Genomic DNA, 20,278 nt, shown 5'->3' on the forward strand with positions numbered 1-20,278 from the left:
CGCGCCTGATCCCTCCGCCCCGCCGTGACGCATTCTGGGTGACGCATTCTGGGTGACGCGCGGGCGGATTTGAAATTGAGCGGAGCAACGGAACGGCGGCGGCGCGTGCGGTAACGGACGGGGGACACGGGGGACACGGGGGACACGGGGGACACGGGGGACACGGGACACGGGACAGGCGGATTTGAAATTGAGAGGAGCGAGGGAACGGCAGTGGTGGCCCTGCGGTAACGGACGGGCCGCGACACGGGCCGGGTCGGGCGCTCCGGGACGCAGGTCTGTCCCGCCGAGGGCGGGAGGGGGAGGGGGCGGGGAGGGCACCAGCACCGCCGCCTCAGGGCCGGTGTCCGTGAGGCGGTGCCGAGTCCGGGCTGGCCGCGGACTCCGCCGGTGCCTTCGGAGCGGCTCAGACGCGCTGACAGGTCAAGGGAAGGGAGCTGCGCCCTGCCCTGCCGCGCCCCTACCCTTTTCCTCCTTGCTGGCTCTAGCAAACTCTGCTCTTAAATCTCTGCGCAAACTCTCCTCTTATGGCATCCTGGCTTGTATTGGGAATAGCGTGGCCCGCGGGACTAGGGAAATGGTTGTCCTTCGGTACTCGGCAGCGGCGAGGCCGCACCTCGAGTGGTGTGTCCCGTTCTGAGGCCCTCAGTTCAGGAAGGACACTGAGGCGCTGGAGTATGTTTAGAGAGGGGCAGCAGAGCAGGTGAAGGGTCTGGAACACAAGCCTCGAGAGAAGCGGCTGAGGGATTTGGGGTTGTTTAGCCTGGAGAAAAGGAGACTGAACTGAAAAATTTCTCCAGCCGTTTCGCTTATGGAACTTGTAGGTTAGAAATGACCAGCTATAAAGAAAGGCCAAATAGTAGGTTTGGAACAAGCAATGACACTTTAATCAGTAAAATGGTTGATTTAGAAGACTGTAGCTGCTCGTATGTATTTCTGCAGACTAATGTAATCACTTTTTTCTTTTTTTCTTTCTTTTTTTGGGGGGGGGGGATCCAGTATTTTTGAAAACTCCATCACATTGTTTGATCCAACGTACAGTTCTACTTATTCTGACCAATCAGAAAATCATTCTGGCATTTAAAAAAAGTACTCTTAGATCCTGGATTTTCTGCTATTGAGGGATTGATTTACAGTTCAGTCATAATGAGACGAAGCTCAAGTATCACTGGAAGCAGCGGTCGGCAGTCTCTGATGGCACTAAGAGTACAGGACAACAATAAGATGAGTCTTCAAACACCTCAAAAGTAAGTGTTGCTGATCTTCTTGCTAAGAATAGGTACATGAAACTAATTCTAAAGAGATTTACTGCAATGTGCTTGAGTGTGTGAACAGTAACTAGGGGGAAAAATGGGAAACAGTGAGAAGAAAGTTCCTTGCAGCCAAGGATGTTTGCACAAGTGCTCCAGTTCTACAAAAAGACTTCCTTTACTATTTCTACGTACCTGTGACACATATCAAATGGTAACACATTTCCTTACATTTCTGGGGGGGTGGTGGCTGGGTGCACCTGTATAGAAGATGTGTGCTTATAACTCTTCTTGCAGAAGTAGTTTTGATAATGGACAAATAATGCGCTACAGTTGGTCAACTTTCCCAAGATGCTGCTGTGATGAAGGCTTATACAAGTGTGTTTATAGTTCTTGCATGAGCAAAAGATGAAATGGTAGAAATAATTTCTTGAATCCTTCTCCTTGTCCCTCAGGACAGACAAAGGCACCTTTGGAAAGCTGAGCATGAGCAAACCTACACCTACCTTTGGGAAGCTGAGCATGAGCAAACCTACACCTGGAACTTCAGAAAGAAAAATGAGCATTTTGGGGAAGAGGTATTGATAACTTTCTATAATCTTTCTGCTGAGTTCAGTTTTCTGTGTTTTGATCTCTTGCAGGTATCTTCTTTCATAGGACCTCACTGTTGCAGGGGTCAATTCCTTTTAAATATTTCTTAAATATTTTAGTCTATTTTCAGTCACCTACATAATTTTATCTTCATCTTTTGGGGTATTTCTCTGCTCCATAAAAGCTTATTTCTTTCAATAAAATGAAGAAAGTATTTATCTAGGATGCAGTGATCCCTTTGTTGTACATGTGCATTGTGTTTTCCCAGTTGATGTTGTTTTTCAATCACCTTAAATAAAGAGAGAACTTCAGCTATCTTTGTGCATAGCAAGTGCAAAGAAAACATAAAAATAAAAATTGTAGTGACTTAAACATTTAGAGAGTTCTTCTTTGTATGTATGGTCACAACACCTGTATTTACTGTTTGTCCTTAGAGTTAGTGGGGCTGAAGGGTCACGCAACAGTCAGTATGGTGTGTTTGGTCCAGCAAAGATGAAGGATCCCAGGCCACTCCAAGACAAGGCATTCATCCAACAATGTATCAAGCAGCTTTGTGAGGTAACATGAGCTTACTCTGAATGTTTAGGCATAGAATATATTAATAAAAATATTTAGTTTCTTGGTTTCAAATTCAGGTTTTATTTAGTGACTAATATGGCTTTTTTTTCCCTGCAGTTTCTGGTTGAGAATGGTTATGCCTACAATGTTTCCGTGAAATCGCTACAGTCCCCATCAGTTAAGGACTTCTTAAAAATCTTCACCTTTATCTATGGGTTTCTCTGCCCTTCTTATGAACTGCCTGACTCCAAATTTGAAGAGGAAATTCCCAAAATTTTTAAAGAGCTTGGGTAAGATAATTATTGTTAGTCTGTTGTGCTAAATATATAAGATTCTGCCTGACAGCTGGGGAGAATGGATAGGCTTCTTTATTCAGATGAGACTCTGAAAGTACAATGTTGTGATTATTTTTACTCGTGTTTAGCTGTGGGTTTACTCTCCCATTTTCAGACTCTACTATGCATTTTAGGTTTGAACCTGCATAACTATAAGCTCTTGGAAGCTTGCTTTGTAATGGAAAATTTAATTGATTATTTGTAGGAAACTTTGAAAGACAGTTTTCTTTTACAGGCCATTCTGTTCATGTTCTCAGAATCCCAGAACTAAAAATTCCAAAATGCTGGATCTAGTTAATTTAGGTTAAGATGTTTTTCCTTGTAATTTCTCTCATTCTGCTTTGAAAGCAGAGTGTGCCAATAACAAAAATACCTGTCGAGATGAAAAAAACCACAAAGTAGCGGAGTGGTTTACTTCTGAATTTGTTCAGTAAGTGTTTGGAATCAGTAATGCCCCACACAATGCTTTACAAGAAAGAAAATTCTCTGCCTCTTGATAATGGAGAATTTTCAGTATCATTACAAAACACCAATGAAGTTTATTTTATTTCTGTAGATTTGAGCTCCTTAGATGCAGGTGTAAATCTGTATTTGTTCACTTCACGATATTGTCATAAAATTTGGTTTAAATCTGCAACATTTGAAACAGCTGATGTAGCTTGAAATATTGACAAGGATTACATTTCTGCTGCACCAAGAGTGTAATCCTGGGTAAAAGACTTATTCTAAGAACTTACTCTAAATTGTGGTTTTGGGAGTTTAAGGAACACTTGGATGACACTTAATCATATGGTTTAGTTTTAGGCAATCCTATGAAGAACAGGGAGTTGTACTTGATCGTCCTTATGGGTCCCTTTCAAATCAAGATATTCCATGAATAACAAAGTGGGAAACCCGTGATAATTGAATAAAATAATGCTATTAGAACTCAACTTTTTTTTTTGATATGCAGTGTAAACTACAATTGAGTTTTTTGTTCTTTCTCTGCCTTGATCTACTTATAAAAATGTGCTACTTTCTTTGGAAAATGTGCTGGTTTGTTTTCATCACTGTTTACCCCATCTATTAAAAATGTATTTTCTTTGGCCTTGCAGGTACCCCTTTCCTCTGTCGAAAAGCTCCCTGTACACAGTGGGAGCACCACACACATGGCCTCAGATGGTGGCAGCTTTGGTTTGGTTAGTTGATTGTGTCAAGGTAACAACACTTGTCTTCCTTAAGCCAAATATTCCCACTTCTTGGGCTGGAATGTTAGTTTCCATACAAATCTCAAAAATATTTTCTACAAATCTCCTTAACTGACATTTATGTCAAGAAAAACGTAGGTGTTCTTACCTGTCATATGGGAACTAACCCTAAGCCTTACTTTTTAGTAACTTTTAAACTGAGCTTTTAATGTTGTAATTTTTTTAAATGTATGTGCTGGACAAATTCATGTATAAAAATGGGGGAAGTGCTGGCTTATACACAGAATGTGAGAACTTACTGGGTATCATCACTGAAGATTCACGTTATCTTTAGTGCAGATCTTGTGACATTTTCCACTAAATTTGAAGTCTAAGGATGAAATTTTCAATTGCAAATGTTCAAATGTCCTGTGATTGTTATAAAGTGGAGAGTTTTGGGCTTGGGTGGGAGTTTTTTGTTAGGGTTGTGGGGTTTTCTGTTTGATTATGTGGGGGGGGGGGGGTTGGGTGGGGGTGGAGCGGCTGGTTTGGATTGTTTTTTAGTATTGATAACTCTTATTGCTGCCAGCTCAAGTCTGAATAAAATTTGGAAACTGTAACAGAAGCTCATGACTGCTGAATTGGGCACACATGAAAATCCCATATTTTGTGCTGAAAAGACAAATTTGGCTTAGCAAGACAACTTGGCAGTGATGAATGTCCAGTACCTGCCTCTTCACCTGTGTGCGTAGCCAAGGAAATACAGGCTCATTACAACTTGCTTGCTGAAATCCTAGTCCAGTGCTACTCTGGTTCTCATAACGAGCATGAAATGAATATGAAAACAAAAGGAGATCTTCACCCTTGCTCTTTGTATGTACACTTGTGCCTTTCAGTTGTATGCTGCCATGAGGGAAAATGCACCATCCTTTGATGATGGACAGAGCTGGGGAGAAGAGACAGATGATGGCATTGTGCATAGTAAGGTATAGTAAAATGTAAATTATAAATCAGAATTGTTCGAGTGATTTTGGCCATAGGCTGTAACAATACAATTTAAATTTGACACAACAATTGAAACTGTATTTATAGATTCTGTTCCATTTTATATTCATGGGATTCTTTAGGAAGTAGAATAGCCTTACATAAAAGGCCTGATCAGCTAGTTTTCTGAGCAGGCATCATGGGCAGTCTATTAGTGAAGACTGGTTATTAAACTAAAATGGCTTCTTCTCCAAGCAGCTACTCTGTCTATTCTCCTCTGTGGGGAAAGGGAATCATTATGCTGTCTGTTTAGTAGGGTTTCTAGTACATTTTGCTTTAACACTGAATCTTCTGAGATTAACAGCAGTACAGCGTAAAGACAGTGACTTCATTATAATTGCAGTGGCTTCTGCCAATATCTACTCAGTTTACTATATAAAACTTGGTTGTAATGTTTCATTTCTGAGCCACAAAATAGGGTGGCAATGTCATTCAGGTGCTTAAAAATGCCACAGCTTCCTTTCTTTCTAATTTATCATAAATTATTAGAACTACTCAGATTTAACTCAGTAAGTGCTTCTACAGTGATACATATACATATACATTGATTCAAAATTTATAGCATTGAAATGTTAAAGAGACCTACAGTTTCCATAAACTAGCCTGAGAGATTCATATCCTTCAAGATTAAAAAGCTTTAAATACTGTACCTACTATCCTTGTTAAATGTCCCAGAAAAATATAGCAAGTGTGTCCAGACTTTTCTTAATGTGAGTTATAGATGCCTCCTCTGGCCTAAATATAATCTGTTGGCATTCTATGTTTAAAGAGAGGAAAAAGTTGAATTTTATACAAGTGCAATCAAACCAGTGAAAGATACAGGTTGTCTGTTTAATTCCATTGATCTGAATCTAGATGTTTAATACATATTATATCTGTCTAGCTATTTGATTCTAGCTCCTCGGTTCTACCTATTTGTATTGCTGGAATGAAAGCTTTTAAAATTTTTTTCAGCTTTTCATGGACTATACTCTGAAGTGCTATGAGCTCTTCATGCAAGGGAGAGATACTTTTGAAGAATTGGATGCAGAAGTGCAGTCAAAACTCAGTAAGTTTTCAAGTTTTAATTAACTATGTAATTTTGTTACTGGCTTCTCCTAGCATCAGTTTCTCATTTTACAAGTGAAAGTAATCTGAGATAAGGGAACCTGAAATTTCCAAGTACAACTCAATTACTTCAACTTTTTTTATATACATTGTTGCTAATACAGAGGGAGAGTCAAAAGCTCCTGTCAGCTGTACCTATGTCACCTGTGTTTTTTTAATGGCTCTGTAACAAAATCAATATGCAGTTCTTCGGAAGCAAATTCCATGCAGATGACTCATTTCTGTCCGACAAGGTTAACAATTAAAAAGAAAAGAACACTATTTTCAGAGTATGCATTTCTGATAAGTAAGAAAGTTCAACTTTTGAAAGCTCTGAAGACAGTCTGCAAGAGTTCCAAACTCTTGTTGGGGTTCCCAAGAGTGATTCAGCATGCACTTGTTTTTGTCTTCAGGGAGGTAGGGAGCCTACTTGTTCATTTCACCAGCTATAGAAATACAAACAGAATTGGAGAAGGAGGAAGAAAAACACTTCTTACTTTCTGTGCCCTCCTATGAAAAACCAGACTAAGAACACTTAGCTTGCAAGATGGAGACATCAGTTGGAGATGAAACAAGCTACCAGACTGTTACTAGATATTAGGAAAAAATAATCATCCCATTGTTTGGCAAAGACTAAGAGGGAAGCAGTGGAAAAGATGCCTCAAGAGACAAGGAATTACATGGATGAGAAAGGAGTATACAAGTCAGACTACCTTGTGAAGCTGGAACAGATGAAGCTTCTTTAACAACCTCTGTCCTGTAGTGTGGTCTGCATGAGAATCTGGAAACTCTCACCTCATGGGAATAACTTGGAGCTCTTTTATTACATGAGAATGGAGAAACTCATTTCTCTCAGTTTGGGGATTTTTCTTTATTTGCTTTGTAATGAAAGGGGTTTTTTGAATGGGTTCGTGATAGCAAAAATGCAGCAAAAAAACTGCTAAGAGAAAATTTGAATTCCATTAGCAGCAGGTTTTTATTTTTGCGCAGGGAACTGAGTAAGTTTGCACTTCAGAAACTCACTTCCAAGCACGGGTGCAAAAGCAGGTTAATTTATACATCTGAATCTAGGTGATTACAACATCTTATACATTATTCCTGTAATTGTGACATCTCATTACATATTGATGATAAGGCAGAGTCTGGGCGATGTCTTCTCTTGGCTTCAGTTTTGGTTGGGTAGTTCTGTTGTTCATCTTCACTTATAGGGGCTTTTTGTAGGTCTTCCTCAGACTGACCTGACTAATTCCCTTTCATAAGTGACCCAGCCAAATTTTGTGCAAAAGGTCTTGGCTTGTTACCATCTCGCCTTATTCATATGTCTACTTCTACCTGATTTAGAGCTTCTAGTGAATGGTACAGCAAACTTAAATCCATAGCCTAGCTCTGGGTAAAAGAACAGAGCACGCTATGTTTTAGATTGGTAATTTTGCCTACAATGTTTCCATAAAAACTTAAGATTTTAGGGGCCTTTTTGGAAATTTAGGCCTTACTCCTTTTTGGTTGACAGTTGGTCGATTTCTTTTTTAGTGTACAATAGTTGTCCAGATAATGGGTATTTACTGTGCTGAAGCTATAGGTCAGATTAGGTGGTGATATTCAGTGAGAGTAATTTATAACCCCACTCTTTTTCTCTTCTCCCCCAGAGGATTTATTTAATATAGATGAATACCAGATAGAAGTTTTAGCAGCTGACAACAAAAGACTTCATGAAGAGATTGCGAGACTACAAAAAGAAAAGGAAAATGAGCCGGTTAGTAAATTATCTGTTTACATGCTGGAGTTGAATTTGATTTTGTTGACCATTCTTGTCATTATTAAATGAAGATACTTATGGTACATAACAACAAATACAAAATAATTTTCAGTGCTTTGAGATTTTAAATAGGCCAGGTTATTACAGACTCTGTACCATTATAGTACAAGGCATTTTCGTTGGAGTCTTGAGTCACTATTTTTTTGATAATGTGCAGATATTTCCAGGTAATAAGGTCTTGTATTGATTGAAATAGTAATAAGGTACTTGAACCACTTTTTTTTTTCTCCTGAACTTCAACATTACCTTTTCCAAATATGTTGGTGTGAGGCATGGGATTCAGTGGTAACAATACATTTTAGGGAAAATACTTTGCTTGAAAAGATGGATTCTGCTTTTAGCAGATCACGAGTTTAAAAATGGGTTAGTGTTGTTACAGTAAAATCAAAAGTGAGCAATTCAGATCTATAGAAAACTCTGTGAGACTGAGCTATCAGCCAGAAGCAGCAGAGCTCAGCTGCTGCTGGCTGATAGGGAGGTGGTTTACTCCCCAAGAATTCACATAGTAGGAATTCACAAGACTGCAGGGGTACAAAAACAGCCAGGATGAAATAATATAAACATGGGATTTGTGAGAGATAGGCTTTAACCAATTGAAGTATCTAGCGTGGTGGTGTGTAACTCTTTTAGCCAATAAGCTGTAGTCCTAACCCTATATAAACTGTGTGCTTTGTGTAATAAAATGTCTTCACTATGAATCTCATAGATTGTGTGGAGTCCAGTTCCTCTGCTGTTTATTTTTAGTTTACTTTAGGTTAGTGGCTGTGCAGCTGGCAAAGGAAGACTCCTGCCTACTGTGCAAAATGTGCTGTTCATATTCCCAGCTTTCCTTGCCCTAGTTTTAACTGCTCTTTGTGTATTATTATACTGAAGTTGTGAAATACCTGTAGGAAGAACTTTCTCAATGCAGTGCTTGATGCAAATCAGAGACTGAATGATGAAATGCAAGAATCTTTTCAGCCTTTTTTAAAGATGCTTAACTTGACTCAGCTGTCACAGAGATAAAAATTTGTTAAAGTCCTTTCATTTTCTATTTATGCTCTTGTTATGACTAATTACTCTATTGTATGTCTGGAAACTGAAGTCATTATTTTAGATTAATCTAACAGTGGTTGTTCTTTACCCCCATTTACTAGGATCGTAGAGTAACACTACGAAATGTGAAATTGGCTCTTCAAGCAGATGTCCAGAAATACCAGGCGTATTTGGCTAGTCTGGAATCTCATATAGCTACACTTGATCAAAAAATAGAAAGTATTAATGATGAAGTTGAGTCAGCAGGTAAGAAGGCCTTGCTCACAACTGGGGTAGTGAAGCTAGAAATAGTTTTAAAAGAGTTGTGATGCTCAGTTTCAGGATGGAGGGAGATACTTGGTGTATGATGATGCTATAAATAAACTTTCCAAAATGCATTGCAAAGAAAGAGATTTTTTTTGGCTAATATCTGTTTGTACACTAGAGTAATGAAATAGAGATATCATTTACTCATAAAATACAAAGGCTAGGTTTTAATTTCATAGGCTGGTATTTTACATCTCTTTCACAAATGTTTTATGAACTTAGAATTGGAAGTAAAAGCAATGAAGAAGGAGAACAGCCGGCTCCAGAACACCTTTGACAACCAGAAGTACTCAGTTGCGGACATTGAGAGAATGAACCATGAGACAAAGGAGTTGCAGCAAGCCATTAACAAGCTGACTAAGGAAGTGGAAGCAGAACAACATCAGCTGTGGAATGAAGAGCTCAAATATGCGAGGAATAAAGAGGCGGTATGTGAAAACCCCAGACCACTGAGGGATGGCTCTCAGTTTTCATCACGCAGGCTGAAACTTGGGACTTGAACTATGGTTAACTTCTTTCCTAAAGAATCTAGAAACAGCATAGATATATCTTAACAGGCTAAGGTGAGAAGAGTGGTCTCTGTTTACAATATCTCTGAAAAATGGTTCTCTTTTTTTTTTTTTCTTTTCTGCATCATAAGATACAGCTAGAATATGCACCACTGTCAGTAGTATAGCTCATTGCTATAGCATTATGAGCTTTGCTAACACAACAAATTTCAGGCCAATGTTAAGATTTCATAGGAAGAAGTAGTGCTTTGAATCAGTATTTTTGCATGCGTTGGGGCCAGACTAGTCACTTATGCACAAGTTCTACCATCTTTTAAAGGCCAAATGCAATTCCTACAAACAAAATAAAAAGGTGTAGTCCTGTAAGTGATGGGCTTTAAAAGCTTCTGCTTTGCCACATGGAGAACTAAATAAAAAGATTTCAAATTTATTTTGCATTTCACAGGCTTGGTCTTTGTCAAGCACTTGGTATTAACTTGAATTTGTCATATGCAAGTATGAAGCACATAAAACTGGAGAAAATATACTAAAGTTTGTTAGTGTTTGCTTATAAATAGCACTCGTTAATTAGAAATTAGAGCATTTAATAATCTTTGTTTAGAGGTATGCTCAAGTTTGTTTGTTATAAGGATGTGTGGCTATGTGGCATTTCCTGTCAAAACCAAAGAGAGAAGGTGTATCAACATGATGACTGAACTTTGGTTTAGTATTATTTTCAAGCATGTTTTTACTTCTCTATCAGCTAATCCTGAAAAAAAACAAGGCAGTAAAAAATATGGCAGATGAACATAGAAAAACCCATGTGAAACCATTCAGTGTCAGCCATACACGCTAAGAAACCTTGATGAGCAGATTCTGAAAGAATCCTAAAACAGCATTTAATCCAGCAAACTGCTGGACTGCCATTACATACAGCTCTTGAGTAACATGGAACATGAGTAACATGTGGTGTAACATGGAATCACGACTGTACAGAGCAACTTGGGAACCTGTTTAAAGTACTATATGAACACTTTTTGCAAAGCTTTTCCCTTCTCTCTCTCCTAAGATTTTTGCCCTCTTCTCTGAACAGATTGAAGTGCAACTGGCAGAATATCATAAACTGGCTCGAAAGCTGAAACTGATTCCAGTGAGTGCTGAGAATTCCAAAGGCTATGATTTTGAGATTCAGTTCAATCCTGAGGAAGGACCAAATTGCCTGGCTAGATACAGAAGTAAGATCAAGGTAAGTAGAGACAACACTGAAGGCTTTGGTTACTACTCACAAAAAGATGTTTTTCTTTGGACATGTTAGAAAGGCCTCTCAATCTCGCAGTAAAAGTTCTTGGAAAAGCTTGTGCTGTGTGATAAGTTGTGTAACTACATTGTAGTATGTGAAAGAAATTTGGTGTCGGACAGTACAGCTGCCTAAAGAAAAACAGAGAAGAAAAAGGTGTACTGGGGTGCACCTTAGTTCAAACTAACGAGTTGCATTAACCAGATCTTCGTGTATGCATATTACAGGCTCCACTTACAGAGATAATAAACCAGACAGAGGAAGAAATTAGGAATGCTACTGAGCAGAAAATGAGCTTGGAAGATACTTTGGAACAGGTGTGTTCGTTAATGAAGATTAGGACTAAGATACTAAACATAGGATCTGCTGGTCCCATTTGACCTTTTTTTGCATGGGTGAAGTGTGGTGTGGGGGGCTGGGTTTTGTGGGTTTTCTTTTTTTTTTTGAGGGCAACTAAAGGGAGGGAGGAAACTGTGAGAAAATTGCTAGAGTTATGAGGGAACCTAAAAGTTTTTCTAGGAACTGGGGTCTTTTTCTCTTGGTTGAAATATTGTGTTCCCTGCATTGAAGTTTATGCAGTTCATTTACATTGGATTATAAACACTGGTAATACTTGTTTTTAGTAAGTTGCCCATTTGAGTCTGTTGTGTGGCTTACCATCACTGGCAAATTGTCATCAACAAGATTTTTAGCAATATTAGGTTCAGGGTGGATTGGTAGGAGAATTTATTACTGAGCATGATGGTAGATAGTATAGAATATCCTTCTGGCCAGCTGGCCTGGCTGTGTGTCTTTTCAACCTCCTGCCTTTCCCTACCCCACTCAGTGAGAGGGGTCCTGGAAGGATTAGAAACATTTGGATTGGTGTGCAAGCACTATTCAGAAATAGCCAAAACATTGGTGTGTTACCAATGCTGTTTTAGCCCCTTATCCAAAACAAAGCACGATCCAGGCCTCTGGAGTTAATGCTGTCCCAGCCTGGCCTAGATTAATTTTGTTCTGGGCCTACCAGGTGTTGTGATGGCTTGGATTTATATCTTGGAATTCTTTTGAATTGTATTTACTTGGTTATGTTTTCATTCTAGGTGAATGTAATGACAGCGGACACGAAACGCAGAGTGAAAAGGCTGACAGAAGAAGCTGAAAAGCTGGATGATCTTTACCATCAGAAGCTTAAGGTAGAACTTTTTATAGGTTGATGACAATTTATCCTTAATTATATCCTTAATCTTTGTATTTATCTATAAGGTTTTGGTTGCATTTCTGTTTGTTTTGACCTCTGCCCTTCTTCCATTCCTCTTCCAGGATATTTTCATTCTTTTCAGAAGTATTTGCTTGCTACCTTAAGTGAGTCAGTTTTCACTGTCTTGTAAGAGAATCTGGCATTGTACTTTAGCAGATGCCATAAATCATTAAGTACTACATCCAGGAAAAACAGCAGCAGCAATCATCTGCTGACCTCAGGATGTCTCAGAGCACGTGCTTGAAGATTTTAGGATTAACAGAATCTGCCTTGCCTAATGACTTTGTATATAATAAATACATTGACAGGTTTTAGTAAACATGTTTAATTAGTTTCCTTAAAAACTAAGGAATATATTGATTGACCAGAAATGTTTTAATGATCTGAAACTGCTGCGCTTTAGCTTTCTTCCCCAGCACAAAGGCAGTTCTAAATCCCTTTCCTCACTTAGAATTTAGGAACAAAACAGCCTTCTCGGTTAACAACTAAGTGGCTGCTTCGGTGCCTCCCAGCTTCTCTGGCGGCACGGCTTTGGTGGGGCCGTGCTGCCCTAGAGAAAAGCACTGCATGAACTAAGCGAGTATTTAGCACATATGCTCTTGTAAACCCCAACTTCTGTGCTATAGCCATGAAACAGCTATTTTACCACTCGTAACCACTGAGGTGGCTAAAGGCAGTTAATTTAGCTTACTGTTTTCAAAAACACCTGAAACTTAGCTTTTGATCTATACTGTTACATATAATTTTCTCGAAAGGTAAGCTCATAAAATACACAGTTGCAACTAATAAGACATAGTCATGTGATTTTTAAAATGTTGTCCATTAAGACATAAGTATTAAAATTATTTTTGAAGAATGTTGTTTCAGAATCTACCAGAACTGCATGTTGAGTTGATGGCAAAATTCTTGTATGGTTTTGTGGATTTAATTGTATTAAATACAGTGTCAACAGTGTCATTCTCCTAGAAGAGACGAATGATTACTTAGAATTTGTACTTTTTTTCAGACACAAAAGGGAAAAGCTATTTTCTTACTCAAATGGGATTTTGGTTTTTTAACCTAGAAACAGTTGTTCATTATATGCCACTTCTAAGCTATTTAGAGGATGTAAATAACACTTTTGGAGATTAACTTTGAAGGGAAGTGTGAGGGTTAAAAGGTAAACCAGCAGGAGAAATGAACCTCTCTCAAAAAGAGATTACAAGTCAGAGTAAAAATTTAATGAAAAGGTTACAATAAATACAATGATAAAGAATAAAAATTGGTTTAAGCCCACAAAATCCAGATGTACAACCCAGCACCCTGGGAAACAGAGTGGTGCTTGTTAGCCCCTGTGCTGAGCACCAGATGGTCCCCCTGAGTACAAAGTAAAAGGAAAGGAAAACCTGTTGGTGAGGATGATGGTCACAGTTTGGTCAAGAGTGGCTGCTGCAGTCCGGTCGAGGTTCTGGTCCACCTCTGGATCCAACAAGTGGTACCAGAAGTCCCCAAACCCCAAGATTATATATGCTTAGGTTCAGATGGGAATGCCCAGTACCTCCCTCAGGGCCAGGAATTTCACAATGCATGATTTACTCTGTGAGTGATGGGGTATTTTTGGAATCCTTGATGGCCCATTGGCAGATATGACCCCTCAGGCTGAGTGTGAAGGTGCTAATGCCTTCCCAGAGGGGAGTTAACACACCTGAGTCACTGGTGTGAAGACCCTGTCTCGGAGAGTTCTCCAGCACCCAGCTTGTAGCCTGAGGGGTCAGGTCTGCCCTGGGCAATAGTTTGTTAGAAATTATGTAGAGGGTTTAGAATAAACTGTTTTGGTTACACCCACACAGTAATAAGCTGGTCCCAGCCACTCTAACTAGGAAAGGAAGACAGCTACAACACAGACCTTTAACTGTGATTAATGGAACAAAGAGAAAGTTAGGCTGATTCTGAGAGGAGTATGATCTAGAAAATACCCGAAACTTTATGTTCAGGAGGGATGTCCTTGGGGTTTTTTTTGTTCTGAACTTGGAGTTACATTTCTGAATTCCAAATTCAAGCATCAGGATGTAATCAGGTAATAGAAATGAGAAAAAAATCCTTATTATTCCCAAGCTATGAAATTTTTTTCTTCTCTTTCCTTATTACAGGAGGTAGAAGAGGAAGAGCAAAAATGTGCAAATGAGCTGGAATTGTTAAAGAAGCATAAACAATTACTTGAGAGTGGTGTCAATGAAGGTCTCAGTGAAGCCACAAATGAATTGCATGAAGTCCAACGACAGTAAGACCTATAACTTCAATGGTTGTGTAGTTTCTTTTGATTTTGACTGATGCTCTCTTGAATCCTAACATAAAATTGTTTCAGCATTTATCCATCTCAATATGTAGCAATTTCACAAGTTAACAACTGAAAGATGCTTCTCCTCAACAGTATTTGGCTAGAATATTTGTCTGCTCTATCACAACTCCTGTTTTCTCTGTAATGTTTTTCACAGATATGGTTGTAATAAGGTAATGAATTTGTTTCCTAACTTATGTGGCAACTACATTTTATACCTTAACGTTAGATAAGATTCTTCTGACTTTAAGGTACATTATTTCTTACCAGTTAGCACAATACAGTCTTCCTTCTTCTATGCTAAGTATTAATACATAAATCTAACTTGGTTCAAGTTACTACTAAAAGGAAGAAATATGGCTAAACATGACAGTAAATCAGATTTGATAATTATTTTATAATTGCAGACATGACTTTCTGAGTATCTTTACTTTTTAGATACCAAGTTGTTGTACAAACAACAACAGAAGAGAGCAGAAAAGCTGGGGATAAATTGAGTCGTCTTTTGGAACTGATTGGTGATCATGTAGAATCTGTAGGGGTAAGTAAATCTGTACATTTGATATTCAGAATTAAATCTCTCCAGGGACATGTGCAACTGCGGTGAAACACATGGAAGTTAGAACTTACTGTTTCCAACAAAGTATTAGTTATTTAGCTGCTGCACTGAGTCCATAGATTCTAGTTAACTTTGTTGACAAAAAACTTTGGTATAAATAGTCAGGATTGATCATTAAATTTCAGCAGTTACATCCTGTCAGGCTTAACCTGCTTCTAGTAGATGTCTTTCAGACAAGTGTTTAACTGAAATCACTTAACCTGTGCAGTAACTGCTTAAAGTGCTTTAGCAGAATCAGTACAGGAGAGACCATGATAGATCTAATAAACCTTCTGTTATTCTTTTCTAGAAATACCTTGCTGAACAGAATGCGAAAATTGAGAGACACTATGAAGAATTCATGTCCGAAGATCTACTGGCAGACTTGAGAAGAATTCTAGACAGTTATAAAAAGAAGGCTGAAGGTCTGTAATTACCAAAAGGTGAAGATCAACATTTTGCATTTATGAATAGTATGGTGCCTTCTCAAAAGGAAGGGGACTTTTGGTGTTTAGCAGTGAAACTGGTTTTAAGTTTAAGGAAGTATTTATGAACTTCCTTTGTTTTGCTGACACAAATACGTTAAAGAATTAAAATATTTGTATGTTGTGTTTATTAGCATTGGCAGGTTCCTTGCCACCTGGAGTAGTTGGTTGACTGAGTAACTGAAAGCAAAATAAAGGGCATTTCCAAGGACTTGTATTAACCCAATGGTAATGGGGTAAAGAACTGAGGTCACAACAACCTTCCTTCATGCCTAACATAATATTCTGAAATTAAAGTAGTGTGAGTGATAACTCTACATTTGTAAGGTTAGCAACACTTTTTTGTTATTGGGCTGAACTATTTGTCCGTACATAAGTAAAGCTAAATTGACTTTAGAACCAGCTCAGGTTGTGTAAAATACTACAGGGATTTTTGATGTAATCTAACACGTAAACATGGGCCAAGGTTTACTGGACAGTATCTTTTCACAATTTTAAAATTGGTGAAATTCTTTAATCCTTGAACATGGCTCCTCTGTGATATTGGAAGTAATAGAGTTATTTTTTGTGTTCTGGAATATGGCTTTTAAATTCAGACAATAGGCATTAGAACATAAGTACTGCCCTTGCTTTTTGCTTTAGTTTCTTTTTTTAATCAGAATGTAAGGTCTTAATCAGAATGTACCATGGCACCTGCACATTTCACTGGTATGAATAATTTGTAATTTTTTGTGCTTTTTATGAATACAGTTGCTTCATTTATTGCTATTGTACTTCTTTTGTACAGTTTACTTAACGTGTCTTAATTTTATGAATTCTCAATAAAATTCCTTAAGCCTGTTTCTATGATAGATAAGTTCTTAATGCAAGTATAGAAATGTTGATCCCAGTGTTTGAAAGTCCCTCCACCCAATGCCTTCAAAGTGGTTTTCAACAGTCCATTACACCGTTCAACTTTTCCGGCAGGTGGTGCATGGTAGGGGATGTGATACACCCACTCAATGCCATGCTCTCTCGCCCAGGTGGCAACCAAGCTGTTCTTGAAATGAGTTCCATTATCTGACTCAATTCGCTCTGGGGTGCCATGTCACCACAGGACTTGTTTTTCCAGGCCTAGGATGGTGTTCCGGGCAGTGGCGTGAGGCACTGGGTGTGTCTCCAGCCACCCTGTGGTTGCTTCCACCATGGTGAGCACATAGCGCTTGCCTTGGTGGGTCTGTGGCAGTGTGATGTAGTCAACGTGCCTGTCCTCCCCGTACTTATACTTATCCCAGCGTCCACCATACCACAGGGTCTTCACTCTCTTAGCCTGCTTAGTAGCAGCATGTATCTCTGTCATGGATAACCTGAGAGATAATGTCCATGGTTAAATTCACCCCTTGGTCTTGTGCCCATTTATAAGTGGCATTTCTGCCCTGATGGCCTGAGGCCCATCGAGCCAAGAACAGCTCTCCCTTGTGCTGCCAGTCCAGATCTGTCTGTGATACTTTCACTTGTGCAGCTCGGTCTGCCTGTTGGTTGTTGCAATGTTCCTCATTGGCTTGACTTTTGGGCACGTGTGCGTCTACGTGGCGGACTCTCACAATCAGCTTCTCTACTTGGGTGGCGATATCTTGCCATATATCGGCAGCCCAGATGGGTTTCCCTCTGCGTTTCCAATTGGCTTTCTTCCATCGGTCTAACCATCCCCAGAGAGCATTGGCCACCATCCATGAGTCAGTGTAGAGGTAATGCTTTGGCCATTTCTCTCGTTCAGCAATGTCCAGGGCCAACTGCACGGCTTTGAGCTCTGCAAACTGACTTGACCCACCTTCTCCTTCAGTAGCTTCTGCAACTTGTCGGGTGGGACTCCATACAGCTGCTTTCCATTTGTGATTAGTCCCTACAATGCGACAGGAGCCATCAGTGAAGAGGGTGTAGCATATTTCCTCTTTTGGCAATTGATTGTATGGTGGAGCTTCTTCCACAAGTGTCATCTGCTCTTCTTCCTCTTCATTCAGACCGAAATTGTCACCTTCAGGCCAGTTTATGATGATTTCTAGGATCCCAGGGCAATTTGGTTTTCCCATACAGGCGTGCTGCATAATCAGAGCAATCCACTTGCTCCAGGAAGCATCATTGGCATGATGTGCAGAGCCAGCCTGTCCTGCCAACATCCACTTCAGCACTGGTAGTCGGGGTGCCAGGAAGAGCTGTGCTTCCGTGCCAATCACCTCTGAGGCGGCTTGAACTCCTTCATAGGCGGCTAGGATCTCTTTCTCTGTTGGGGTATATCTGGTTTCAGATCCTCTGTAGCCTCGGCTCCAGAATCCAAGTGGTCAGCCTGGAGTCTCACCAGGCACTTTCTGCCAAAGGCTCCAGGAGAGGCCATTATTCCCAGCAGCTGAGTAGAGCATGTTCCGTATGTCTGGTCCTGTCCTGACTGGTCCAAGGGCTACAGCCTGAGCAATCTCCTGCTTGATCTGGTCAAAGACTTGTTGCTGTTCAGGGTCCCAGTGGAAATCATTCTTCTTACAGGTTACCAAGGAGAGAGGGCTTACGATCTGACTGTATGCTGGGATATGCATCCTCCAGAACCCTATGGCACCCAGGAAGGCTTGTGTTTCCTTTTTGCTGGTAGGTGGGGACATTGCTGTGATCTTATTGATGACTTCTGTTGGAATCTGATGGCATCCATCCTGCCACTTCACTCCCAGGAACTGGATCTCTTGGGCTGGTCCCTTAACCTTACTCTGTTTGATGGCAAAGCCAGCTCCCAGAAGGATCTGGATGATTTTCTTTCCTTTTTTACAAACCTCTTCTACTGTGTCCCCCCACACAATGATGTCATCAATGTATTGCAGGTGTTCTGGAGCCTCACCCTTTTCCAGTGCAGTCTGGATCAGTCCATGACAGATGGTGGGACTGTGTTTTCACCCCTGGGGTAGTCAGTTCCAGGTGTACTGCACGCCTCTCCAGGTGAAGGTGAACTGTGGCCTTCACTCTGCTGCCAAGGGAATGAAGAAGAATCCATTAGCAATGTCAATAGTGGCATACCACTTCGCTGCCTTGGACTCCAGCTCATACTGGGGCCTCCAGCATGTCTGGCACAGCGGTGGGGTAATTTCATTCAAGCCATGATAGTCCACAGTCAATCTCCATTCTCCATCAGACTTATGTACAGGTGATCTTGCTGACCACCCCTTGGCTCTCCAGTTCATAGATCATCTTATGGATGGGAATCACAGTGTCACGATTCGTTTGGTATTGTTGACGGTTCACTGTTGTAGTGGCAATTGGCACCTGCTGTTCCTCAATTTTCAACAGTCTACCAGCAGAGGAACTCTGAGAGACCTGGCAATGAGTTCAACTGTTCAATCTCTTCTCTCTACAGTGGCTATTCCAAAAGCCCATTTATGTCCCTTTGGGTCCTTAAAATATCCATTCCTGAGACAGTCAATGCCCAGGAAACATGGGGCGGCTGGACCAGTCACAATGGGGTGTTTCTGCCAGTCTCTCCCTGTCAAGCTCACTTCAGCTTCTAGCACAGTCAACTCTTGAGATCCCCCTGTCACCCCAGAAATAGAAATAGTTTCTGAGCCCACATGCCCTGATGACATTAGTTTGCATTGAGCGCCAGTATCAACCAAAGCTTTATACTTTTGTGGGTCCGTAGTGCCAGGCCATCGAATACACACAGTCCAATACACGGTTGTCCCGTGCCTCTACCTGGCTAGAAGCAGGGGCCCCCTAACACTGGTCTTGGTCATAGCGGTCAGAACCTTTTCTCGATGAATACATCAGTGCCCTCCAGTGGGTCAGATTCTTGCCCTTGGGAAACTGGTACTGCACTTACTCTCACTGACCACCTTCCATTCTCCTTCAGTTCTTGCACTCGGGCTGCAGAGGCACGGGTGGGTTTCCCATCCCACCGTCCCATGTCTTCTTCATGTTTGACTAGGAAGTACCACATCTCGGTTTGTGAGGTCTGTCCGCTTCCTCTGGTTGGGGGGTGTCTGGCTCTGACTTCAGAGGTTCTGATTCACACTGGTGCCACTTGGAGACTTTCCCTAATCTCCAATCTAATCTCTCTCATCTCCTCTCCATGTTTCTTCTGCTCATTCTTTACCTCTGTAGGTAATGTCTTGAGACTCAACCAATGTCTACAGTAGAAATACGGGCCTGCTGTGGGTCATGCCTTCATATATCCGGAATTTATTTGCTACAGAGCCCACTGTTTCTTGGTTCCCTTCCCTATACACGGATGCTGGGAAATCGGTGTATTCAGTTGGCCCCTGGTGTGAAAGGGTCCACCACATATGTGGTGTGCATCTGATATTGTCAGGGTCATTATTGGTTTGCCTGTCCCTTCCAAAAAGCACTTCCATCATTGCCATCTCCCTCAGACGTAGAATTCCTTCTTCCATGGTCTTCCAAGTCTTAATGTGATGTTCCTGCAGGGTTTCTCTACAAACAAATTTCTCTCTTACACTCAGAAGTCGTGCCCAGAGTGAAAGGGGCTTTGTTTCCCTTGCAAACACCTGTTCAATTTCTACATCCTGGGCCAGAGCCCCCAAAAACCTGGCTTCAGCACCAGCTGGATAGCTGTAAGGTTTCACCCATAAGGTCCCAAACTTAGATCAACCAAGTCAGGATGGGCTCACCCGTGTGCCGGGCAATGTCT

The 20,278-nt window shown here is 40.6% G+C and overlaps 1 protein-coding gene across 4 annotated transcripts; it reads left to right on the forward strand.

Annotated features, from left to right (window-relative positions):
• Window positions 1–63: 63 nt before the first annotated feature.
• On the forward strand, window positions 64–16,455 carry NDC80 (NDC80 kinetochore complex component). 4 transcript variants are annotated; one of them, XM_071554733.1, is made up of 17 exons: window positions 64–110; window positions 1,000–1,247; window positions 1,706–1,828; window positions 2,276–2,399; window positions 2,517–2,689; window positions 3,829–3,931; window positions 4,797–4,886; window positions 5,899–5,992; window positions 7,677–7,783; window positions 8,983–9,127; window positions 9,410–9,615; window positions 10,769–10,921; window positions 11,200–11,289; window positions 12,058–12,150; window positions 14,345–14,475; window positions 14,971–15,073; window positions 15,441–16,455. In XM_071554733.1, the coding sequence occupies exons 2-17, from the start codon at window positions 1,147–1,149 to the stop codon at window positions 15,561–15,563; spliced, it is 1,959 nt and encodes a 652-aa protein (XP_071410834.1). In that variant the 5' UTR covers window positions 64–110; window positions 1,000–1,146; the 3' UTR covers window positions 15,564–16,455. The 4 variants fall into 4 exon arrangements, with proteins under 4 accessions (XP_071410834.1, XP_071410835.1, XP_071410837.1 ...); XM_071554734.1 differs by having other exon boundaries at window positions 95–110; window positions 1,137–1,247; XM_071554736.1 differs by lacking the exon at window positions 64–110 and adding an exon at window positions 200–276.
• The last annotated feature ends 3,823 nt before the right edge of the window (window positions 16,456–20,278 follow it).

This window comes from Pithys albifrons, chromosome 4 (genome assembly GCF_047495875.1).
Source record: "Pithys albifrons albifrons isolate INPA30051 chromosome 4, PitAlb_v1, whole genome shotgun sequence".
NCBI classification, from domain to species: Eukaryota; Metazoa; Chordata; class Aves; order Passeriformes; family Thamnophilidae; genus Pithys; species Pithys albifrons.

What these genes read in the sequence shown, in the direction of transcription:
- NDC80 (XM_071554733.1), top strand. Translation starts at nt 1,147, where the DNA reads ATGAGACGAAGCTCAAGTATCACTGGAAGCAGCGGTCGGCAGTCTCTG. An exon ending in ATGGCATTGTGCATAGTAAG is followed by an intron (nt 4,887 to 5,898) that starts GTATAGTAAAAT and finishes AATTTTTTTCAG; the next exon opens with CTTTTCATGGACTATACTCT. An exon ending in ATGCGAGGAATAAAGAGGCG is followed by an intron (nt 9,616 to 10,768) that starts GTATGTGAAAAC and finishes TTCTCTGAACAG; the next exon opens with ATTGAAGTGCAACTGGCAGA.